Here is a 24,873-nt window from a genome sequence, read left to right as displayed (position 1 = left end):
TTAATATCAGAGAATGGAAACAATCCAAGATTTCTTTTTAGTACTATTGCTAGATTAACTCGCAGTCAGAGCTCAGTAGAACCACATGTTCCTGTTTCTCTCAGCTCTGATGATTTTCTTACATTTTTCGACAGTAAAATCTCAAATATTAGACATAAGTTAAATCAAGTTATTCCTACTATCAGCCCAGAACAGGCTGAAGCGGTAGAAATGGAGGCATCCATAAAAACCTCTGTAACATTAGACTGCTTCACTATTGTGGATCAAGCGGAAATAACATCAATTATATGTATGAAGCAGCACACATCATTTCAATAAACCATCAAATGAAAATGCAAATGGATCCGAACAGCAAACAAAGACCAAAGGCACACAAGCAAATAAAGGGATATGTGTTGTAAACTTTCACACAGAAAATAAAGATGCAAATTAAAAAATATTGTCTTGTTCTGAACATTTGATAAGAAATTGAAATTAAAAAGTAATTGACATTCTTTTAAAGAACTTTTCCACAGAAGTACTTCATTTTCAAATCGAACAAAAACTCGGAACATTTTCAAAGAATGACATTTGTGAATTTAAAATTTAGCAAATGTTATTCATCTCCTTAATATCAAATCTGTTTATTCTGATGGAAATTTAAAGGAGGACGATAAATGTTATAACAAGTTAACTAGTGCTGACAATTAAACCAGAAACGTTTGGATCCGTCACATGAATAAAACTGGTCTTAACTGTAAATCATGCAGCAAAAGTGAACGTGTTTGAGCCAAAACTCAGTTTATTTGGAATATATTCTTAGACAGATAAATAGCATTTAAGATTTTTGTTTTTCAAAACAGTGATTTTGAAGAAATCCCGCATTTTCAGACCATATCGACAATTTACATTTCTTCGCCCGTGTTTTTGTGTGTTTTGTCCTGTTCGAGGACCTGTAGACAACAAAGTCACGTGAAACCTCTGTGATTGGTCAGGTCAACGGACGTTCAGGGGCAGCGGGACAGTCATGTTTTAAGCCAAACTTCCATTTGGTTCGTCGGTGTTTATTGGACCGGTTCGCACAGATTTAACGACTCGGATGAATTCGGTGTGAAAATGAAATTCCAGAGCTTCGTGACGGAAAAGGTTCCTTTGATGTTGAGCTGCTAGCTTAGCATGTTATTTTCTTTTGCTAGCTTAGCATGTTGGCATCGCTGACCCGAAGCTTCCGCAGAAAACAGGTAACAGCCGGAACCAGAACCCCCGCGAACCCGTTTCTCTCCTTTGACTGATAGGTTTGGGTCACAGAAGACAGATTACAGCCTGATAGAGTCGCTTTGTATCAAGTAAACCCTCGTGTTGATATTTCCCAGCATGCTCTGCTTGTCTCCTGCAGTTTATCCAGAACTCTTCAAAGCTTGATGGAAAGTCTCGAGCAGCAGACGGGATTCATTTTTTTAAAGCTGTTTTTTTGTGTCTCTCTCCGTCTTTAAGACACTTGTAGGTTTTCCCACCAGCTTCTTGAGGAAAATACCAGACAACGTCTCTGTTTTTGCCCCAGCATGAGCTGCCCCCCCTCCAAAAGGCTGCGGGGCTCGAACCCGGACGCGCTGACTTCCCACGGTGATCCGTTTGGAGACGAGGAGGAATTTACCCAGGATGACTTGGATGAAATCGACATCATTGCCTCCCAGGCTGTCACTGCGGCCGCTGAGGGGCTCGGGTCCAGACCCTGCAGCCCGCCTTCAGCCCGCCGACTGGACCGACCCGTCAGCAGAGAGAACCGGAGACCAGGACAGCCAGGTGAGTCCAGGTGATCCTGAGATGACAGGAGGAGCGCAGAACTTTCTAAATCTGATAGGACAACACATTTGTTTGTGCTGTTAAAGCAGAAGTCAGTGAGTCTGCAGCTTTACTGTCTGTAAATAGCTTTTTAAATTATACCACTAATGTTACTTTTTTAATATTATTATTCCTATTCTTTTTTTTCCTCTTATGTTTGCAATGCTGTCATTTGCTGCGGTAACAAACAAATTTCCCACGTGTGGATCACGTCATTCTGATTCAAACATGGGATAGGAACCGTGGTTCTGCCGCTGTTGTTGATCCAGAAAACTGGGCTTTGATCGTCATGGCGCCGGTGGTCGCTGAGCGCCGGACTGAGCATGTGTGAAACCTTCAGGCGCTGGGCGTGGAAAAGAGTTGGCTGACGTCTGATGGTGGTTGTGGTTTCAGGAAACAGGCAGCAGAACTTTAGGTCGGACAGAGACGCCGCTTTCGCACTCCTGGAAGCCCAGCAAGCAGAGTTGAAGAAGAAGGTGAGGCTCGGCGTGAAAACGGGAAGTCTGCCACCGCAGAGCCCCCACCTGCCGCTTGGTGGGTCACAGGAGACCAGAAGGGTCTTCACTGCAGCGTTCTCCCAAAGGGATTAACCACGTTATATTGTATTGATGTCATTTTCTTGAGGTTCAAACCTTCAAACCTCATTGAAACGTCCAGAATGTCCCAGAAGATGAATGGTTTATTTTTACTTCATCGGATCCAGGAAAATCTTTTCTGTTTTAGCTGAAGGAAGTGGAGGAGGAGATTTTACTGAAGAGCGGGGAAATCCGGGTCCTCCGGGACTCTCTGAAGGCAGCTCAGCAGGAGAAAGAGGCTCAGAGGCGGAACCAGGTTCTGCTGGAGACCCAGAGGCAGAAAGAGCAGAGCGAAAGGGAGAAGGAGCTGAACAGGAAGGTGTGATGAGAGGCGCCAGCATCTTCACGCCCACTGACGCCCTGAGCTGACCGTCCTCTGCCCACAGGTCCAGTCGCTCCAGTCTGAGCTGCAGTTCAAAGAAGCAGAAATCACGGAAATGAAGACAAAACTCATGAGTTCAGACAGAAACAAGGTGGCGTCTCCTGTGGCTGTAAACAGGTTTGTCTCCGCCTTCCTTCCTGTTAGTAACAGTGTGGTACTCAGGTCCATGTTTGATGAGCAGAAGGGCTTCAAAGCCAGATTCCTGTTCAGTCAGAGAGGCTTTTCTGACACTGTTAACGTCACAAATGCTCACGTCCAGCCTTCAAACTTTATTCTTTTTGTCTCGTCTCTGAATCCTGATCCAGTTTAAGAAACCTTCTTTTTCTACATGTGGCTAAAGCACAAAGGGGGCTTAGATGCTGCATTGTGGGAGAAACGACATCGATGGTAAAGTTCCTCAGCAGTTTGAGCTCAGACCTCTGCAGTTACATTGAAACCACCATCATTCATCTCAGATCTCTAGCAGACTTTCCTCCCACAGCAGCCGCGTTTCCACAACAGCCGCGTTTCCACAGCAGCCGCGTTTCCACAACAGCCGCGTTTCCACGGCAGCCGCGTTTCCACGGCAGCCGCGTTTCCACAGCTGTCGTGTCTCCACAGCAGCCGTGTCTCCACAGCCGCGTTTCCACAGCAGCCGCGTTTCCACGGCAGCCGCGTTTCCACAGCTGTCGTGTCTCCACAGCAGCCGTGTCTCCACAGCCGCGTTTCCACAGCAGCCGCGTTTCCACGGCAGCCGCGTTTCCACAGCAGCCGCGTTTCCAAAGCAGCCGCGTTTCCACAGCTGTCGTGTCTCCACAGCAGCCGTGTCTCCACAGCAGCCGTGTCTCCACAGCCGCGTTTCCACAGCAGCCGCGTTTCCACAGCAGCCGCGTTTCCACGGCAGCCGCGTTTCCACAGCTGTCGTGTCTCCACAGCTGTCGTGTCTCCACAGCAGCCGTGTCTCCACAGCCGCGTTTCCACAGCAGCCGCGTTTCCACGGCAGCCGCGTTTCCACGGCAGCCGCGTTTCCACAGCAGCCGCGTTTCCAAAGCAGCCGCGTTTCCACGGCAGCCGCGTTTCCACAGCTGTCGTGTCTCCACAGCTGTCGTGTCTCCACAGCAGCCGTGTCTCCACAGCCGCGTTTCCACAGCAGCCGCGTTTCCACGGCAGCCGCGTTTCCACGGCAGCCGCGTTTCCACGGCAGCCGCGTTTCCACAGCAGCCGTGTTTCCACGGCAGCCGCGTTTCCACAGCTGTCGTGTCTCCACAGCAGCCGTGTCTCCACAGCCGCGTTTCCACAGCAGCCGCGTTTCCACGGCAGCCGCGTTTCCACGGCAGCCGCGTTTCCACAGCAGCCGCGTTTCCACGGCAGCCGCGTTTCCACGGCAGCCGTGTCTCCACAGCCGCGTTTCCATAGCAGCCGCGTTCCCACGGCAGCCGCGTTTCCACGGCAGCCGCTTTTCCACAGCAGCTGCGTTTCCACAGCAGCCGCGTTTCCACGGCAGCCGTGTCTCCACAGCCGCGTTTCCATAGCAGCCGCGTTCCCACAGCAGCCGCGTTTCCACGGCAGCCGTGTCTCCACAGCCGCGTTCCCACGGCAGCCGCGTTCCCACGGCAGCCGCTTTTCCACAGCAGCCGCGTTTCCACGGCAGCCGCGTTTCCACGGCAGCCGTGTCTCCACAGCCCTGTTTCCACAGCAGCCGTGTTTGCATGTGTGAGCTGGGGAGTGATGCACTCATGGCGGCTCACATGCTCTCTGGAATGGTTCACTGTAAGGTTTTCCAAAGATCTCCTTACATCTGATTGGTTCTTATGCTTCTGTGTTTCTGTTGTTTGTGTCCCATCAGTCGGCATCGTTCCCTCGTAGACGCTCCAACTCTGACACCAACATGTTTGTCTTTCTGCTCTTCTCTCTTCTTAGTTCTAAAACCACAAATAGCCTTGCTGCCGTGCATCATGGGAGGGGGAGTAGCTCCTCCTCTCCAGTCGGCGACGGCGTCTTCACCAGAGAGGCCTTCTCCCTCCACATGTCTTCCAGACTGACAGCAGTGGGAACCCCGATGAAGGCTAAGAGAGGCGGTGGGTGCTGCTGCAGACGTGTGCAGCTGTCTGAGGCCACGCTAAGACTGCGCATGCGTTTGTTTCTGCAGACAGAGGAGCGTGCAGCAGCAGATGTGCAGACACACAGGAGCCGTCCCGTCCTGACCCCTTCCTGAGCATCAAACCTGCTCGTCTGCAGCACAGAGGTGAGACGCTGTGCACGGGTTTAAGAGGTCCAGAACATGTTGGAATCTACCCAGACATCCGAGGACACGGGAAACAAATGAAAACAGTGAAATGAACCGTTGAATTCTGAAGCCAGAAGATGGAGAAACAAACGGATGGAAGGATGACAGAAAAAACCATCTGAACTGATGCGTTTTGGGGTTATAGACAGGAAGTGAAGCCGTGTTTGGGACAACGAAACGTCCTTTCCCTACATCTCAAATCCAAACTATAAAACCCAACATTTTAATAATTCAGAAAAGAAACAAATGGGAACTAAATATTTCAAACCCCCCATCCCTCCTGAAGCAAAGTCCCCTTTCAAACCTTTTCAGGTATTTACCCTTCCAAGGAATTACTGAGAAAGGGTTTGAATTCCTGAAAACTGTTGTTCTTTTTGTCACGATGACATTGAAACGACTGAGCATCTTTTCTTTGAATGTTTTTATTCTAATGTCTTTTGGAATAATTTACATTATTGGCTTTTCCCCAAGATTCCACTTCTAGCAGACTTTTCTATTAAGGACATTATTTTTGGGTTTATTTTAGAAAACAAAAACACAAGTCTTATTTTAAATCTTGTAATTATGTGGGGTAAATTCTATATACATAAATGTAGATACCTTAAAATCAAACCATATTTTCTACATTTCATAAAGAACTCTGCTCTTTTTTTATCCGTAAACCTCATGGAAAACAAACCTACTATGGAACTTCAAAGTATCGTATGTAACCGTCAGCTTTTTGAGTTTAGAATCATTAAAATCTCTATGTAACCCACTTTTTAGTTAATTTATTTTATTTAAGCTTTGTTTTTTTCTGTATTATTGTTATATCTTTTTTATTCTATCTTGCATTTGTTGTTTGTACATGTCGTTTACATTTTTCTATACTTGTCATAATTGTTTACAACTCTCAATTGTTTTTTCTCAATTAAAAAAAAAATAAAATAAAAAATTCTGGGAAGCAGACGGCACAACACGATGGAGCCACAGTGAGGCGTGTGGAAAGGGGGAGGAGCTCAGACAGATGTGGGGGGAGGAGCTCAGACAGATGTGGAGGGGGGGATTCTTCCAGGATGGGGGTGATGTGTACAAGAGAAGGAGGGGTTTTTGTGGGCAACAGAATTGTGGACCATCTGGACTTCATATGCATGAGCCTCACTCACACCTGATTGAAAGACGGAGCTGAGCGCTGACATGTGTGTGCACTAAAATGAAACACAATCGTGCTCCGCCTCCTGAAAGGCCTGACTAATGTGGGTGTGTTCTTCCTGAAAGGTGCTGTACTGCTTGGGTTGTTGTTGCAACAGCCTCTGATGCCAAGATCCTTTGGTCTCTCTCAACTGCTGGCTCTAAATCTGAGAGACTCCAGGTACACTGACTACACACACACACACACACGTCATTACAGACTGCCACATACAGCTGGTTGGTGATTGTGTACAATGACAGACTGGATTAAGCTAAATTGTCCTAGTTTAGAGAAGTCTTTGTTTTGTATCACTGAAGTGAATGAAGTTGTCATCCCACATTAGGTTGTGATTCATGTTCAGTATTTTTTGTGTTTTTATTGTTTGAATTCTGTGTTCAGTCAACTTCTAGAAGACTTCCAGCTCTGTTCTGATCTACGTCCTGCAGTTGGTGCTGGTGAAGCTGGATCTCCCAGAGTGGCCAGGGGTCTGGCTCAGACTTTGGCTGCAACAGGACTCAGCATGCTGAGTCATAGTCCACCAGCAGCAGGCAGCAGGTACAACCGGCTCACGTGAACCACATCAGAACTTTCTGTGACCAGCTGAGGACTCCTATGGCTTAGGGGAAAAGCTGCTGAGATCAAATAGTAGTTGTGTGTTAGCATTACCTGTGAAATAGTCTTTGTGTGTTAGCAGTACCTGTGAAATAGTCGTTGAGTGTTAGCATTTCCTGTGAAATAGTCGTTGTGTGTTAGCATTACCTGTGAAATAGTCGTTGTGCGTTAGCATTACCTGTGAAATAGTCGTTGTGCGTTAGCAGTACCTGTGAAATAGTCGTTGTGCGTTAGCATTTCCTGTGAAATAGTCGTTGTGCGTTAGCATTACCTGTGAAATAGTCGTTGTGCGTTAGCAGTACCTGTGAAATAGTCGTTGTGCGTTAGCATTACCTGTGAAATAGTCGTTGTGCGTTAGCAGTACCTGTGAAATAGTCGTTGTGTGTTAGCATTACCTGTAAAATAGTCGTTGAGTGTTAGCATTTCCTGTGAAATAGTCGTTGTGTGTTAGCATTTCCTGTGAAAAAGTCGTTGTGTGTTAGCATTTCCTGTGAAAAAGTCGTTGTGTGTTAGCATTACCTGTGAAATAGTCGCTGCGTGTTAGCATTACCTGTGAAATAGTCATTGCGTGTTAGCATTACCTGTGAAATAGTCGTTGTGTGTTAGCATTACCTGTGAAAAAGTCGTTGTGTGTTACCAGTACCTGTGAAATAGTCGTTGTGTGTTAGCATTACCTGTGAAATAGTCTTTGTGTGTTAGCAATACCTGTGAATTAGTCGTTGTGTGTTAGCAGTACCTGTAAAATAGTCGTTGCGTGTTAGCATTACCTGTGAAATAGTCGTTGTGTTAGCATTACCTGTGAAAAAGTCGTTGTGTGTTAGCAGTACCTGTGAAATAGTCTTTGTGTGTTAGCATTACCTGTGAAATAGTCTTTGTGTGTTAGCAGTACCTGTGAAATAGTCTTTGTGTGTTAGCAGTACCTGTGAATTAGTCGTTGTGTGTTAGCAGTACCTGTAAAATAGTCGTTGAGTGTTAGCATTACCTGTGAAAAAGTCGTTGTGTGTTAGCATTACCTGTAAAATAGTCGTTGAGTGTTAGCATTACCTGTGAAAAAGTTGTTGTGTGTTAGCATTACCTGTGAAATAGTCGCTGCGTGTTAGCATTACCTGTGAAATAGTCGTTGCGTGTTAGCATTACCTGTGAAATAGTCATTGCGTGTTAGCAGTACCTGTGAAATAGTCGTTGTGTGTTAGCAGTACCTGTGAAATAGTCGTTGTGTGTTAACAGTACCTGTGAAATAGTCGTTGCGTGTTAGCATTACCAGTGAAATAGTCTTTGTGTGTTAGCATTACCTGTGAAATAGTCTTTGTGTGTTAGCAGTACCTGTGAATTAGTCGTTGTGTGTTAGCAGTACCTGTGAAAAAGTCGTTGTGTGTTAGCATTACCTGTAAAATAGTCGTTGAGTGTTAGCATTACCTGTGAAAAAGTTGTTGTGTGTTAGCATTACCTGTGAAATAGTCGCTGCGTGTTAGCATTAACAGTGAAATAGTCGTTGCGTGTTAGCATTACCTGTGAAATAGTCGTTGCGTGTTAGCATTACCTGTGAAATAGTCGTTGCGTGTTAGCATTACCTGTGAAATAGTCGTTGAGTGTTAGCATTACCTGTGAAAGTCGTTGTGTGTTAGCATTACCTGTGAAATAGTCGTTGCGTGTTAGCATTACCTGTGAAATAGTCGTTGCGTGTTAGCATTACCTGTGAAATAGTCGTTGCGTGTTAGCATTACCTGTGAAATAGTCGTTGCGTGTTAGCATTACCTGTGAAATAGTCGTTGCGTGTTAGCATTACCTGTGAAATAGTCGTTGTGTGTTAGCATTACCTGTGAAATAGTCGTTGTGTGTTAGCATTACCTGTGAAATAGTCGTTGTGTGTTAGCATTACCTGTGAAATAGTCGTTGTGTGTTAGCATTACCTGTGAAATAGTCGTTGTGTGTTAGCATTACCTGTGAAATAGTCGTTGCGTGTTAGCATTACCTGTGAAATAGTCGTTGTGTGTTAGCATTACCTGTGAAATAGTCGTTGTGTGTTAGCATTACCTGTGAAATAGTCGTTGTGTGTTAGCATTACCTGTGAAATAGTCGTTGTGTGTTAGCATTACCTGTGAAATAGTCGTTGCGTGTTAGCATTACCTGTGAAATAGTCGTTGTGTGTTAGCATTACCTGTGAAATAGTCGTTGTGTGTTAGCATTACCTGTGAAATAGTCTTTGTGTGTTAGCATTACCTGTGAAATAGTCTTTGTGTGTTAGCAGTACCTGTGAATTAGTCGTTGTGTGTTAGCAGTACCTGTAAAATAGTCGTTGAGTGTTAGCATTACCTGTGAAATAGTCGTTGCGTGTTAGCATTACCTGTGAAATAGTCGTTGCGTGTTAGCATTACCTGTGAAATAGTCGTTGCGTGTTAGCATTACCTGTGAAATAGTCGTTGTGTGTTAGCATTACCTGTGAAATAGTCGTTGTGTGTTAGCACTGTGGACTGATTGTCAGGACAGATGGAACACTGTCTGTGCAGGGCGTGTCCTGGAGCTGTCCTCTTACTCCCCCTGCTGGACTCGTACCTGTCTGAGCTCGGCCAGACGCTGGTGTCTCTGCGCTCCTTCTGCAGCCACAGCAGTTCAGACTCTGCCGCCATCGGCTCACATCTGGCAGGAGGCTTGGCTTCTTCTTCTGCGGGGAAGAAACGGCTGGAGGAGGCTGGTCTGTGTCATTTCAGTCTGGCAGATGCAGGGCTGACCTCCCTGAGGCTCCTCCGTGTCCTGCTGACCCACAGTGATGAGGTGATGGCGCCAAAGCAATGGGCGTGTCTGTTTTCTTACATGTTTTTGCTCATGAACTCTATGAACCGCTCCACAGGTGGTCCAGGCTGTCCTGCTGGAGGAGAACCCCAGAACAGAGGTCAATGCTGAGAAACAAACTACAGTCCTGTCAAAAATTAAGACGGCCTATGAACCTGTGAGCTTTAACACATATTTGGAAACATGCAAATATGGGCGGCTGTGGGAGGGCAGTCGACCTTCAGAACCCTAAGTCGACCTTCGGAAGGTTGCGGGTTTGATTCCCGCTTTGCCCGCCAATGTGTCCTTGGGCAAGACCCCCCCTTGCCTCTGGTGGAAGGTTGGCGCCAGTGTTCGGCAGCGGAGCCGCCACCAGTGTGTGCGCGCCTGTGTGTGTGTTTTTGACTGTGTGTGTGTGTAAAGTGCTGTGGGCCTCCTAAGAAGGTAGAAAAACGTTATATAAGTCTATAAATGTATATGTATAAATTTATATATATCTATAAATGTAAATATATAAATTTATATAAGCCTATAAATATATATATATATATATATACATTTATATAAGCCTATACATGTATATATATATACATTTATATCAGCCTATAAATGTGTATATATATATATATAAATTGAAATAAGTCTATAAATGTACATGTATAAATTTATATGTCTATAAATGTATATATATAAATTTATATAAGTCTATAAATGTATATGTATAAATTTAAATAAGTCTATAAATATATATATATAAATTTATATAAGCCTATAAATGTATATATATACATTTATATAAGCCTATAAATGTATATATATAAATTTATATAAGTCTATAAATGTATATATATAAATTTATATAAGCCTATAAATGTAAATATGTAAATTTATATAAGCCTATAAATATATGTATATAAATTTATATAAGTCTATAAATGTATATGTATAAACTTATATAAGCCTATAAATGTATATATATATAAATTGAAATAAGTCCATAAATGTACATGTATAAATTTATATAAGTCTATAAATGTATATATATAAATTTATATAAGCCTATACATGTATATATATATATACATTTATATCAGCCTATAAATGTGTATATATATAAATTGAAATAAGTCTATAAATGTACATGTATAAATTTATATGTCTATAAATGTATATATATAAATTTATATAAGTCTATAAATGTATATGTATAAATTTAAATAAGTCTATAAATATATATATATAAATTTATATAAGCCTATAAATGTATATATATACATTTATATAAGTCTATAAATGTATATATATAAATTTATATAAGCCTATAAATGTAAATATGTAAATTTATATAAGCCTATAAATATATGTATATAAATTTATATAAGTCTATAAATGTATATGTATAAACTTATATAAGCCTATAAATGTATATATATATAAATTGAAATAAGTCCATAAATGTACATGTATAAATTTATATATGTCTATAAATGTATATATATAAATTTATATAAGCCTATATATATATATATATATAATTTATATAACCCTCTAAATGTATATATATATATATAATTTATATAACCCTCTAAATGTATATATATATATATATAATTTATATAACCCTCTAAATGTATATATATATATATATATAAATTGAAATAAGTCTACAAATGTATATGTATAAACTTATATAAGTCTATAAATGTTCGCCATCCACCAATCTGAACATCAGTGAGCGATCCAAGTGTGATCAGTTGACATCAAATGTTTCTTAAGCCTATTAAAAACTTTATCGTTATCATTCTTATCTTTACGTTTAGATGGTAGATGCCACAAAAATATCTGAATGATGGGATTTCAGCCGAAGGAGCAGGAGGTCTAAACTTTGACCTCCATTAAAATATGATTTTGATGTTCAGAACTTTTTCTGAGTGCAATAATGATCATGTTTTAGTTCAGTTTTTATTAAAATACTTTAACTCTGAACATTATTTAAGACAGATATGATTATTTAATGAGGGGGTCCTAATTTCTTCACAGCTGCAGCTGTATTTTTTCACCGTGTTAAGTCAAATGTGATGTTAGCAGGACTAAACTGTGTCAAGCGTACCTTTTCTTCAGAATTACAGCTTGGTTTTCTAACCAGTTTTATGCTTCTGTTGCACACAGGCTCCCCATACTGCTGAGCAAGTGCCGCTCTGCTCCCAGAATGCCGTGCTGCAGTCCCTTCTACGGTTGTGCGACTCCCGGCTGTGTGAGAGCAGCTCCCATACGGAGCAGCTTATGGACAGTGTCATGAAGACGCTGTGTGTCCTGATTGAAAGGACATCGCAGGAGCATTCTGCCAGGTAACATCAAAGCAGCATCACCTTCATTCAAAGCTGGAACCGTCTCTGGTTCTGTGGAGAACCAAAGAGTCAGCAGGGTTCCCTCCTGTTACTTGAACCGCAGTGTGACTGTAGCTGAAGGAACTGAGCGGCGCTCCTGCACGCTCGCTGGGCTTGTGCGCAGTGTTCAGGGGGATGTCTGTAGGAGCGCCGCTCAGTAAAGATTGCAGCCCTACAGGTGTGATATGCGCGGTCGCTCAGTTGGCATTGCACCTGCGCGGTTGGAAGGTTCCTCACTCAGTTGTCTTTGCACTCGTTCAGTTAACGGCAGCCATGAAACACCATATCAGTTCCATTTGACTACACAAGCACACTTTTTACAGCTCATTAAGCGCTGGGATTTGGTCAACAACTACTTGGATGCTTTTTAAATAGCGGGGGGGGGCATTGAGGTCCGCATTCCTGCTTGTTTTCAAACAAACCCAGCTCTTCCCAGACCTCATTGGCTGGAAATACCTGCTCCAGGTAATGGGATGGATATGTGGAAAACATGCAGACACTCTGGCCCCTAAGGCCTGACGGTGCCCCCCCCCCCATTGATGGATGGGGTGTCAGATTATCACGTTCATGGCAATTAATTACAGTCAAATGAGTGCGTCTTTTCTTTTTTGTATTGCATCAGTTGCCTTTTCAATCCATAACTATTGAAACGTCTCCATTCTAAAAATCAGGGCTCCAACTGTTTACTTGCATGAAGGTTTTATTTGACCTCGGCTGAAAACGCCTCTGACATCGATCGCTCTCGGGGCACGTCTAAGTCTTTGGCGTATGCGGCACGCACTGCGTCGCAGCGTGATTGTGTAGTTCCTAACAGAACTGATCCAACCAGAGCCGCTACGCCCCAGCTGTGATCTATTAGGTAAAGGATAACGCCTGACGAGGTGTGAACATCTACGGGGGGTGGATTGTTTGGGACGATGAACTGTAGTAAGGCAGGTCTACATGCATTATGGTGTCAATAAGAAGTTTGAGATCAATGTTTATTGGCGTGTTCCTGCTGTTTTTTAATGTGTTAAATTGGAGACACCGTGTCTTCTTGTTTTTTTCTTCATTTTTGGAGATTGAAAAAATTCCCTCTTGTTGGTGTAAAAGTTACATTAAGAAACCCTCCTAAAGCCAGTTTTTTAGCTGTATTTGGATCTTTTACTGTGACAGTGTCACCATTTTAAATGAAAATCCCTCAGAATGAGGCTTTTCACAGCAGTTATTAGATGAAGAGTAGATTCATTGGAGTCATGGTTAATTAATCACACAAAAGAATCACATGACATCCCGTATGTGTGGCATCAGCCCTCAATGCAGGGAAATCTTATGGCTGATGGGTTTCTGTTTGTGGTTCTCCTCCTCTGGTTAAATATTGGCCTCCATCTGTCCTACAGGCTGCAGTGTGTTGTACAGGCAGTGTGTGTGTGCGCGTCCACCGACAGCCGGCTGCAGACACTTTCACACTGTGTGTCCGTCCTCACATCTCTGTCTGACCATCAGATTCTGGCCCAGCAGCTCTGTTCGCAACACGGTGAGGCTCCGCCCCCTGCTACTGCTACTACTGTCACTCATTTGTTTACTGTGCGTGCACTCACCAGCCACCTTAGCAGCTCAGGGTCTGCCCTGAAACCTGAGGGTTGTGAGTTCAAATCCAGGTCAAGTCATACCAATGAGTAAAAAGGGGGGGCAGTGCCTCCCTGCTGAACACTCAGCACTCAGGGGCTGGAGGGGGGGTTCAACCACCAAATGGCTGTTGCTGCAGCTTGCTGCTCCCCCAGGGGAGGAGTCAAAGCGGAGAACAAATTTTGACACCAAGGTGCGTGACGGCTGATAGGACTTTAACTTAATTAGGGCCACCTTATTGGTACCGGGTTGGACCCCTTTACCTTCAGAACCGCCTTAATCCTTGGTGTCCCACACGGTTCTGGAAACATTCCTCAGAGTTTGGTCCATGTGGTGGACCGAGCAGTAAAAGGCAAGGACAGCAAACAATTTAATCAAAAATATGGAAATTTAATTTTCAAAATGTGTAGATGGGCAAAAATGGGCCCTTAAAAGAGGTCAAAGCAACAAAATTAACTCAAGCTTTTAAATGTAACAGAGGACAACTGAACAAACAAACTTAATCAAACTGACCTCCTAATTGGAAACACAAGGGAACATATATAGTGGCTGATCAAACCAACTAGACACACAAGGGGGAACTTAAAAAGACTAAGACAAAATACAGAGAACAAACTAAACTAAAGTCCAACCTATAGTAACTTAATATACACAAATGAATGAAAATAAAGATCAAAATAGAAACTAAAGTAAAGAAACACAGAAAGAGTTCCTTGTCCACTGGGCGATGGTTCAGTCCAATTAGCTGCCTTCTGAATATAACGCCTCTGCTGACTGGGATGCATTCTTGTGTCAGGCCTGACTTGATTTTCCAGCAGCAGATGGCAGCAGCAGCAACAATGGTTCCCCTTAGCACTGGTAACTCAAACAAACCATCAAATTATAAAAACGTAAACTGAAGCATGCTAATAAATGTTATAAAATGTGTGTGTTATGTTTGAAAAAGAAATCCAAAGGTATATGCACAAATAAAGTGAACAGATATGTAGGGTGTGGTGCAGGATGTTACTGCCCTGATGGGGTGACAGTGTAGGCAGCCACCACAGTCCACGTTGACATGACAGCATCAGTTTCTGCAGATTTGTCTGCTGAACATCCATGATGCTGGTCTCCCGTTCCACCACATCCCAAAGGTTCTCTATTGGGTTCTGGTGACTGTGGAGAACGTTTGAGTCCAGAGAACTCATTGTCATGTTCTAGAAACCAGTCTGAGATGATTCCAGCTTCATGACATGGAGCCTTATCCTGCTGGAAGTAGCATCAGAAGATGGTCCACTGTGGTCATGAAGGGATGGACATGGTCAGCAACAATACTCAGGTAGACTGTGGGGTTGGAACCATGCTCAACTGGTACTAAGGGGACCAAAGTGAGCACAACCCCCACACATTCTGAAAAACTCAGACCAGCCTGTCTGCAGTTCAGGATCTTGATGCCAAATAAACCCCAACGTAGGAAAACCCTTTGCACATGTAAAAGCTCCGGTGTATTTTAATGACTGCAGGTTTTATCCTTTTGGCTCTGAGACATGAAAATGTGGACAGGCTGCAGACATGGTTCTGATTGCATCACATCCCTGGTGTTTAGGTGTATAATATCTTTCAGATCCAAACCAAAAATACTCTTTTTAGCTATTTTTGTCTGAAATGTTTGGATTGAGTGCATCCTTAAGACCTGGTATAAACTTTTCCATATATTTGGAATAACTTGATGGGTTCTGCTCCTCAGATCCCTGTGTTTTCCTGAAGTTATTCCACTTTATTAAAACCAGACCGGACAGAAAGGCAGCCAAGTCAGACTGGACTCTTTTGGACCTGCAGGTGAGATCAGATCTAGTGAGATGCATCTGTGGGTTTGTTGTTTCAAAGATCATGTGACCTGCTGGTTATTAGATTACTGCTTCCAAGTTTCAAGTTTCACTGCAGCAGAATTAGATGCAAACAGGCAGATCTGTCTTTAATGCAGGTTGTTACTCTGGTGAGCAGACTAACTCAGGGGGTGGGGACCTGGAGGGCAGACGTACAGAGCACCTGTCAGTGTAACACTCAGGTATGATGTGCTCGTTCAGGGAGACCGCGTGTTGGATCTCGTTGTGAACATGCTCTGCCTCCTCAGCTGGTTCAGACGGTTGTGATTCTCCTCCATCGTCAGTGGTTGGATCTTCGTTCCTCTCAGGAGTCAACAGAACCAACAGGTCGGTTGTTCTTTCATTTTTGTTACGGATGTCAAGGATACAGAAAACCAAAGATTTCCTTTCCCTGCAGGTGTGACCCAAGGTTCTGTTTGTTTGCCTTGGAGGCGCAGTGTGGCGGTGTCTCTCCTGCGGGAGTGTCTGCTGTTGCTGCACTGGCTGCTGCTGCACCATTGCAGCTTCCCAGAGAGCTGCAGGCCACTGCTGCACATGTATGACCAGATGATCCCCGCTATGCGCAACAACCTGAGGGAAATTCTTCAACTAAGCGAGAGTGAAGGTACACATTCAGACACGCAGACGCTGAAGGGAGACACGCAGACGCTGAAGCGAGACACGCAGACACTGAAGGGAGACACGCAGACGTTAAAGAGGGAGACACGCAGACGTTAAAGCGGGAGACGCGCAGGCGTTAAAGAGGGAGACACGCAGACGCTAAAGAGGGAGACGTGCAGACGCTAAAGAGGGAGACGTGCAGACGTTAAAGAGGGAGACGCGCAGGCGTTAAAGAGGGAGACACGCAGACGCTAAAGAGGGAGACACGCAGACGCTAAAGAAGGAGACGTGCAGACGTTAAAGAGGGAGACGCGCAGGCGTTAAAGAGGGAGACACGCAGACGCTAAAGAGGGAGACACGCAGACGCTAAAGAGGGAGACGTGCAGACGTTAAAGAGGGAGACGCGCAGGCGTTAAAGAGGGAGACACGCAGACGCTAAAGAGGGAGACACGCAGACGCTAAAGAGGGAGACACGCAGACGCTAAAGAGGGAGACACGCAGACGCTAAAGAGGGAGACGTGCAGGCGTTAAAGAGGGAGACACGCAGACGCTAAAGAGGGAGACGTGCAGACGTTAAAGAGGGAGACGCGCAGGCGTTAAAGAGGGAGACACGCAGACGCTAAAGAGGGAGACACGCAGACGCTAAAGAGGGAGACACGCAGACGCTAAAGAGGGAGACACGCAGACGCTAAAGAGGGAGACGTGCAGGCGTTAAAGAGGGAGACACGCAGACGCTAAAGAGGGAGACGTGCAGGCGTTAAAGAGGGAGACACGCAGACGCTAAAGAGGGAGACACGCAGACGTTAAAGAGGGAGACACGCAGCCGTTGAAGCAGACTAATGCGCAGACGCAAATGGGGGGCTGCTGACGTATAGTCATCTATGTCTTCTGATTTCACTGCTCCTTTTCAGTCTGGCCTAGGAGAGCAGCAGTGGGAGGTGCATGGGTATCTGAAAAAATAGCACATCTGGTTGGGACTGGTGGGACCCCCCTCCCCCCAACAGATTATTAACAGATCTTCCTCTGATCCAAGCGTTTTCTCCTCATCTAGCTGCTATACCAGGGGTTGGGAACCTCTTTGGCCAAGAGAGCAATAAACACCACATATTTTTAAATGTCATTTGTGAGAGCCATACAATATGTTGAAAGCTAAAAATATAAGTGAATGTGTGCATTTTATGTAATGTCCACATTTTGAATTCCACTTTTAAAGTGTGTGGATTCTTTTCAATAACATTGTTATTGTAGTGGACTGAGTTGGATTAGGTGTCTGTTGGGTCGCGTTATAAATTCCAGAGTTCATTGAACTCATCAAGGAGAGATGCTGATTGGCCCTCAGTTCTGTCACTCAACCTGTCGTTACGTAGTTTGGACCAGTGGGGTTCAGGTATTGGCTGAATAAGGGAAACAGGAGGGCTTGTGCTGGAGTGGGGGAATATAAAGTAGGGGGGAGCGCTCAGGTGGGAGAGATTCAGGAGTTCCTGATTGGTTGTTCGGCGTTGGTTATGGCCTGCAGTAACCAGAAGAAAGAACCTTAAAAGAGGTTAAGTCTCTGTGCCTCAGTGTGGGAAAGAGACGCTACGTTAAGCTGTTGCTAATAAATAAGTATTTGTTAGCATGAATGTGATTCTGGTGCTGCATGGTGGTTCTGCTGATGGTCTAGTCTGGTGGATACGTGGTGAGTTTCAGCTTCCTGCAGGCGTTGAGACGTCCATCCGTTAAACGTGATGGTAGGTCTGAATGTTCTTTACACGTGACAAAGACCGCTCACATGCAGACGTGGAGCCAAACATGGTCAGTACAGCAACACACAGGGGGCGGCCGTGGTGCAGCGGTAGGGCGGTCGACCCATGATCATAAGATTGCAGGTTCAATTCCTGCCTTGCACGCCCATGAGTCGAAGTGTCCTTGGGCAAGACACTGAACCCCACCTTGCCTCTGGTGGTAGGCAGGCGCCTGTGTTTGGCAGCGGAGCCGCCATCAGTGTGTGAACGTGTGTGTGACTGTAAAGCGCTTTGTCCTTGTAGGAAGAAAGGCGCTATACAAGTATACGCCATTTACTCCCACGCTACAGTGTGGTATGTGACGGACAGCGTGTTCTCACCAGAGCGCTGCTTCCCCTCGCTGCCTGCGCCCAAGACCCCTCCCCTTTTCCTACATGCGCAGGTTTCAGGCTGCTACAAACTCTGATACAACAGATAATGTTAAACTGATAGTGGCGTAGATTTTTTTCTCCAAGCACCGCTACAACTGGGCGCCGTCGTGCCCAGTCCAATGAGATGCTGACTTTGCTGTTGGCTCTGAATGCCATAAGACTTTCAAGGTTCAATATGTAAATCTGAAACATTAACATAAAATGAAGCTATGCATCAGAAAATGACTAAGCCTATAAACAAATCAGCTGTTGGGTAAATTCTGCAGCAGGAAGAGCCTTGTTGTCAGCTCTGAACAGTTCTTCCAGTCTGCAGCATGTTCACCAGCTTCCTTCATGTGTGTCAGAGGTGGCCCTGGAGGACCTCTGCCGCTCTGAGGGGGACGACGCCGATGATATGGACGCCGATGGCTAACCTGCTGACCTCAAACCAGCCCCGCCTCCACCGTCTGCTGGGCTGAGGACAGAGGCGGGTTGGACTGAAGTGAAGGAAGCAGTGAGCCCCCCCCAAGCCATGTTTGTGGTTGAGCTGCACCGGACTCACTTCACACTCAGAAGAAGAACCACAAGAAGGGCTCGGAACAGCAGGAAGACAATTTGGCCTTGACCAGCTGCTGTTCCTGCTCGCCAAAATAAAAGCTTTATGCAGATGATGTCCAACATCTGGATGGTTCAGATGTGGCTGAAGTAAGAACCTGCACCTGGCTGGGACCTGGAGTCCAAATCTGTTGGTGCATTCCCAGAGGGTCTGGTTCTGCTGTGGCTGCCCATCCATATGTTAGGGGTTCAAACCCCAGACCTGAGTGAGACACTTCACCACACATCAATGGAGAATAAAAGCCAGTTCTGTTTGATAACAGCTGATGACAAAGAATAAACGTTTTTCTAAACTAAACCCTGAATTTGATCTGATCTGCAGTAACGAGTCAAAAACTGGCTCATAAATTAGATTTATTACAGCAGAATAACAAAATAGTTTTTGTCATCGTCTTCTCTGGATGATCAGATGTTCAGCGAAAAAAGCCATCATGATCATGAGGTGTCCGTCAGTACAGACTCACACGCGTCAGGCATGTCCCGAGCGTGTCAGGCATGTCCCGAGCGTGTCAGGCATGTCCCGAGCGTGTCAGGCATGTCCCTGGTGCCGGTGGTTCCTCTTCTGCCTTCTCTCCATACCATGAAAACCCTGGGGGGGCTGAACTTTAGGCCCAACCGTTTGCAAACATCAGCTCGGACGGCAGCTTCATCCAGGACTGCTGAGGCTGAAGGGGGCGGGGCTCAGATCAAAGGTTTGAGCTACAGGTCCAGAACACCAATGGGAGCGAGGCACTTGTGGGTCAAGTATTCCAGGTAGGGGGGGGTCTCAGCTGTTCTTCAGCTCCTGTACGTTCCCGCCTGCAGCAGAGCAGACAGGAACCCGGCCGGTTTCTCCTGCCGGCGCTCCTCCGCCCACGTTGGGACCACTTGCTCGTCGCTCTCCTGTTTATCGCCCGCCGTCATGCTTTGGCTGTGAAAGGTCTTGTGCACGCGTTGGTACGGCGTGCACGGCTCGGTCAGCCACGGATGCAACAGCAGCTCTGACGCCGTCAGCCTCTCGTCGGCCTCCTTGCGCAGCATGCAGCCAATCAGGCACTTGGCCTGCGGCGACAGCCAGCTGGGCAGACTGTACGCTCCACGCCGGATCTTGGCGAACAGAGCTGCAGGTTGTGTGTCTTGGAACGGGTACCGCCCCACCAGCATGGTGTACAGGGACACCCCCAGGCTCCAGACGTCTGCGGCCCGGCCCGAGTAAGACCCGTGTCCGCTGCACAGCAGCTCGGGGCCCACGTAGGCGGGACATCCGTGCCTGTCCGTCAGAGAGTCGTCGTCATGGTCGCCACAGAGGACGACGCAGTCACCGAGGCCCAGCAGCGCCAGACGAGTCCTGGAAGACAACCCCTTCATGAAAACACTTCTCCGTGAGCCGGTCACCCGCTGACGCACAGAACCTCACCTGTGTTTGTCTGTGAAGACGAACCGCCGGAGCTTCAGGTCCCTCAGGACCACGCCGTGACCGTGACAGTGCGCCACTGCGCTCAGCATCTGGGAGAAGAAACGCCGTGCCTCCTCCTCGTCCAGGTGCTTCCTGCTGCGAACGTGTGCGTGCATGTCACCGTGGTGATGAGGCAGGAAGGCGTAGACGCCGTCCTGACCGGTAACCACATCCAACAGACTGCAGACGTTGCCGTGCTTTCCGACGCGGCTGTAGGCGGCTAGCGTGTCCTGGTACCCGTGCAGGGGGAGGACCTGGAACGATGAAGGCTCTCGTTTTTCTTCTTTTCTGTCCAAACACGCCGTTCTGCATCGAGCTGCTTCGCTCCGATCAACCTTTGATCTGTTTTTAAAGCATCATCTTCATCAGGGGCCTTTTGATGATGATGATGCCGTTTTTAGCCAAAGTCCTGTGTTTTCTAGGACACAGTATCTGCAGAGCGGCAGGAGTTCATTAGAATTATGGGCGGGACCACTCCCTGTCGCTGAGAGCTCTCTGTTTACACTCTCTCCCACTAGCTTACATTAGCGGTGCAACAAAAACAGCAGCAAAATCGTAACGATCCAGTTTAGTTTTAGATCCAGATTCCAGGAAAACCAAAACGCTCAGGGATCTGTCTGCAGGTGGATGAATCAGAAAGGGGCGGAGCATGGAGCTGGTGGCTCCGCCCAGCATTTTCCTACACGTTTTTTCTTCTGCTCCTCATTCACAACAATTTGAGTGAAGAAATCCGCAGAAATGTAGTTTTAATGTTACATTTGTTTTGCACGAGAACCTGAGCCGTGACCGTTTACCTGGCAGGTGAGTCGCTGCCGTCGGTCCTCCTGCAAAGCTCTGTAGGCGTCCTCCTTTTCCCGCCGCTCCAGGAGGAGGTACGCTCCCACTCTGCGGGACGGTGCGTTCCAGATGCATTTGGAGGAGTGGCTTTTGGTCTTGAACCAAGGGGACTGGCCAGTGGATGGAGGGGGCGGGGCCAAACGGGGTGTTTTGCACGCCGGCGCACTGTCCAGGGGCTTCTCCAACATCCTCTTCAGGCACGGCGGAGACCCGGCCGTGTCGCCAGCGGCGCTCATCTTCAGGGGGACAGCGGAACAGAAACGGATTCAAATGAGCGATGAAGCAGTGACATCATCATCTCCTCTGCTGTGTCCGGACAGCCTGTCGTTTTCACAGGAAGTGCTGAATCTACGGAACGGCGCCCTCCGACGGTGACGCCGCCACCTGACCTTTCACCTCTGCAGCTTCAGCGCAGAGCTGCATCCCAGCTGACGGTTGGCATCGCTGCTCTAATGTCTGTCTATAGGTGTCATGATGCAACTTCCTGAAAGCTGACGGGCGCCGCCGCGGCTTTCACGTGATTGCATCAGAACACAACAGTGAAGTTTAAAAGGCTGTAAAAGTCAACAACACAAACACAAACGCACAACAGAGCAGAGCACACTGAAGGTCCGTTTGGAGACGGAAGAACCAAAACATTCACAAAAACTGACTCACAACTGAGGTAGTGCACACACCCACACTGACACACACACACACAGACAATCACACTCACTGACACAGACACACACACATACTGACACACAAACACTCACTGACACTCACAGACACTCACTGACACACACTCAGACACACACACTGACACACACTCAGACACACACACTGACAAACACACACTCACTGACACACACAAACACTCACAGACACACACACAGACACTCGCACTGAAACACACTCAGACACTCACACTCACTGACACAGACACCCACACTCACTGACACAGACACACACACATACTCATTGACACACAAACACTCACTGACACTCACAGACACTCACAGACACACACTCAGACACACACACTGACACACACACACACACACACTCACTGACACACACAAACACTCACTGACACTCACAGACACACACACAGAGACTCGCACTGAAACACACTCAGACACTCACAATGACACACTCACTGACACACACTCACAGACACACACACAGACACTCACACTGACACAATCATACACAGACACTCACACTGACACACTCAAAGACACACACACTGACACACACTCACTGACACACACAAACACTCACTGACACTCACAGAAACACACACAGACACTCACACTGACACAATCATACACAGACACTCACACTGACACACACAAAGACACACACACAGACACTCACACTGACACAATCATACACAGACACTCACACTGACACACTCAAAGACACACACACTGACACACACTCACTGACACACACAAACACTCACTGACACTCACAGACACACACACAGACACTCACACTGACACAATCATACACAGACACTCACACTGACACACACAAAGACACACACACTGGCACTCACACTGACACACACACAGACACAGAGATACACAGCCTTAAAGCTGAGCTTCAACCGGAAGTCGTGTAAACTTTTAAAGAGCCTTCAGTGGGATGTTGGTCCCTTGTGACGTCATTAGAGCAGGTCATCTGGCTGAAGCTAACGAGAAAACGGAGCTTCAGCAGAAAACGCTTCCGTGAACCGGAAACTTCCTACCGATATAAAGATCCGTTAGTTTATGAAGCACACGAGCCCAGAAACCTTTGATGTTTCTTTGTTCAGACTGTTACATTTTTCCGATCATTTCTTTTCACTTCCGGTGACGTCACAGTCTTTGTGTGTTTCGCTGCTGTCAAACTTTAGACGAAATGAAACCAACTTTCCCGCTGCTCGCTACATTTATGAAACATTCTGATTCTAAACGTTTCTAACTCACCTTCACCGGAAACCGAGGCGGCTTAGTTTCGGACCGGGACCGGGGAGCCTCCGGAATCAGCTCCGGTACTTGGATCAAAAGGGGTCAAACTTTTTCCTCCTTGAGTTTCCGGAAAGAGACGGCGGCTCCGCGCGCACCCGCGTGCAGGTCGGTTTCCCGCTGCTTTCCCGAAGCTCCACTCGGTCTGGCTCCGGTCTCACAGTTCGGGACTGCCGCGGCTCCGCTTGGTCACTTTGTTCCCCGCGTGGTGTCGTCATGCAGTGGGCGGGGCCTTGGTGTTGCAATGGTGAGCGGCGCTTTCGTCATGAAGAGGGCGGGGCCGGGGGGAGGGGTGCGTTTTCTTTAGTTGAGAACAGCTGCGCGCGCTCCCGTCATATCCCCGCGCGGTCACGTCAGTCCTCCCGAAAGGGCCATGATGAAATGTAGTCACGTGATCTGCTTTCTGCACCTTTTAACCCATTTTTATTTTGTCCAACTTTATTGAACAGAAAATCAAAGTTGAAAACACGTCATCAGGTTCATCAGACACCAGAACCAATCAGATCCTTCACCTACAGAACAGAAACATGGACAGCAGAAAGAACGCTTCCTGAGAAGAAAGAAGATGAACAAATCAAAAGGTGACATTCTATATACATAAATGCACATATTGTTCCAGTCTTACCTCCCTGGATGTTTTCATCTTTTGAATATATTCATAAAACTGAAACGTCTCATCATAAATCATTTTAAAATTGGGAGTTTTTTATTGAATTCTGCACTTATGTATGTAAAATAAAAAGTAACAAATTAATACTATTCTCTACTTTTTTATCATCCGAATTGACGATTTGTTTAAAATGTAAAATATTCTTGATGCTTACAAAACATAACGCAACAATTGTCGAAGTAGACAAAAAGTAAAATAAAATAAAAAGAGTCCAACTGTTGATTTGTTAGAACAATTATTTCAATGCCACTGAAAATGTTTTATGCTGAGTCTCGTCACGCGACCGGCGCTGCTGTGATGTCATCCTACAGGCGACCTTGTAGTTCCCTCCACGCCACAGGAAACGATTACAGGCCCCCCATGAAAGACGGATGAAACACACGGCACGTTGTTACAGACGGTGAAAGAGGCGCCGTCCTAGCAGGTTGGAGGTGGGGGGGACTGTGGGGGGGACTGTTGGAGGTGGGGGGTACGGTTGGAGGTGGGGGGTTCGATTGGAGGTGGGGGGGGACTGTTGGAGGTGGGGGGTTCGGTTGGAGGTGGGGGGGGGCTGTTGGAGGTGGGGGGTTCGGTTGGAGGTGGGGGGGACTTTTGGAGGTGGGGGGGACTGTTGGAGGTGGGGGGTACGGTTGGAGGTGGGGGGGACTGTTGGAGGTGGGGGGTTCGGTTGGAGGTGGGGGGGGACTGTTGGGGATGGGGGGTACGGTTGGAGGTGGGGGGGACTTTTGGAGGTGGGGGGGGACTGTTGGGGATGGGGGGTACGGTTGGAGGTGGGGGGGACTGTTGGAGGTGGGGGGTACGGTTGGAGGTGGGGGGTACGGTTGGAGGTGGGGGGGGGGACTGTTGGGGATGGGGGGTACGGTTGGAGGTGGGGGGGACTTTTGGGGATGGGGGGTACGGTTGGAGGTGGGGGGGACTGTTGGAGGTGGGGGGTACGGTTGGAGGTGGGGGGTTCGATTGGAGGTGGGGGGGACTGTTGGAGGTGGGGGGGACTGTTGGAGGTGGGGGGTTCGATTGGAGGTGGGGGGGACTGTTGGAGGTGGGGGGTACGGTTGGAGGTGGGGGGTTCGATTGGAGGTGGGGGGGACTGTTGGAGGTGGGGGGTTCGATTGGAGGTGGGGGGGACTGTTGG

At 46.8% G+C, this 24,873-nt stretch overlaps 2 protein-coding genes across 7 annotated transcripts; one reads left to right on the top strand and one right to left on the bottom strand.

The window, feature by feature from the left end:
* Nucleotides 1-899: 899 nt before the first annotated feature.
* On the top strand, nt 900-19,103 carry atrip (ATR interacting protein). 6 transcript variants are annotated; one of them, XM_078947897.1, is made up of 18 exons: nt 900-1,220; nt 1,474-1,782; nt 2,215-2,297; nt 2,545-2,715; nt 2,783-2,895; nt 4,678-4,835; nt 4,907-5,002; nt 6,302-6,395; nt 6,615-6,770; nt 9,335-9,599; nt 9,676-9,717; nt 11,766-11,944; nt 13,363-13,499; nt 15,318-15,409; nt 15,555-15,638; nt 15,705-15,783; nt 15,854-16,060; nt 18,556-19,103. In XM_078947897.1, the coding sequence occupies exons 2-18, from the start codon at nt 1,542-1,544 to the stop codon at nt 18,621-18,623; spliced, it is 2,265 nt and encodes a 754-aa protein (XP_078804023.1). In that variant the 5' UTR covers nt 900-1,220; nt 1,474-1,541; the 3' UTR covers nt 18,624-19,103. The 6 variants fall into 6 exon arrangements, 5 of the variants coding, with proteins under 5 accessions (XP_078804023.1, XP_078804021.1, XP_078804025.1 ...); XM_078947895.1 differs by having other exon boundaries at nt 9,676-9,774; XM_078947896.1 differs by having other exon boundaries at nt 979-1,220; nt 1,541-1,782; nt 9,676-9,774.
* A 39-nt stretch (nt 19,104-19,142) lies between these two features.
* LOC144992261 (tribbles homolog 3-like) lies at nt 19,143-23,314 on the bottom strand. The gene is made up of 4 exons (XM_078947901.1): nt 23,033-23,314; nt 21,035-21,313; nt 20,202-20,494; nt 19,143-20,132 (listed from the first exon to the last, which is right to left on the bottom strand). Exons 2-4 carry the CDS (start codon nt 21,311-21,313, stop codon nt 19,583-19,585), a joined length of 1,122 nt encoding a protein of 373 aa, XP_078804027.1. The 5' UTR covers nt 23,033-23,314; the 3' UTR covers nt 19,143-19,582.
* Nucleotides 23,315-24,873: the final 1,559 nt, after the last annotated feature.

This window comes from Oryzias latipes, chromosome 5 (genome assembly GCF_053564925.1).
Source record: "Oryzias latipes strain Hd-rR chromosome 5, Olatipes_Hd-rR_3.1".
Lineage (NCBI taxonomy): Eukaryota > Metazoa > Chordata > Actinopteri > Beloniformes > Adrianichthyidae > Oryzias > Oryzias latipes.
Note: the sequence above shows the minus strand (reverse complement) of the source record. Positions and strands in the feature narration are given on the sequence as shown.

Excerpts from the sequence above, each read along its gene's own strand:
- atrip (XM_078947895.1), top strand. The coding sequence starts at position 1,542 with ATGAGCTGCCCCCCCTCCAAAAGGCTGCGGGGCTCGAACCCGGACGCG. Across the intron at positions 9,775-11,765 it reads TTAAGACGGCCTATGAACCT|GCTCCCCATACTGCTGAGCA; the intron begins GTGAGCTTTAAC and ends TGTTGCACACAG. Across the intron at positions 11,945-13,362 it reads TCGCAGGAGCATTCTGCCAG|GCTGCAGTGTGTTGTACAGG; the intron begins GTAACATCAAAG and ends TCTGTCCTACAG.
- LOC144992261 (XM_078947901.1), bottom strand. The coding sequence starts at position 21,313 with ATGAGCGCCGCTGGCGACACGGCCGGGTCTCCGCCGTGCCTGAAGAGG. Across the intron at positions 20,495-21,034 it reads GGCAGCGACTCACCTGCCAG|GTCCTCCCCCTGCACGGGTA; the intron begins GTAAACGGTCAC and ends TCATCGTTCCAG. Across the intron at positions 20,133-20,201 it reads GTCTTCACAGACAAACACAG|GACTCGTCTGGCGCTGCTGG; the intron begins GTGAGGTTCTGT and ends GTTGTCTTCCAG.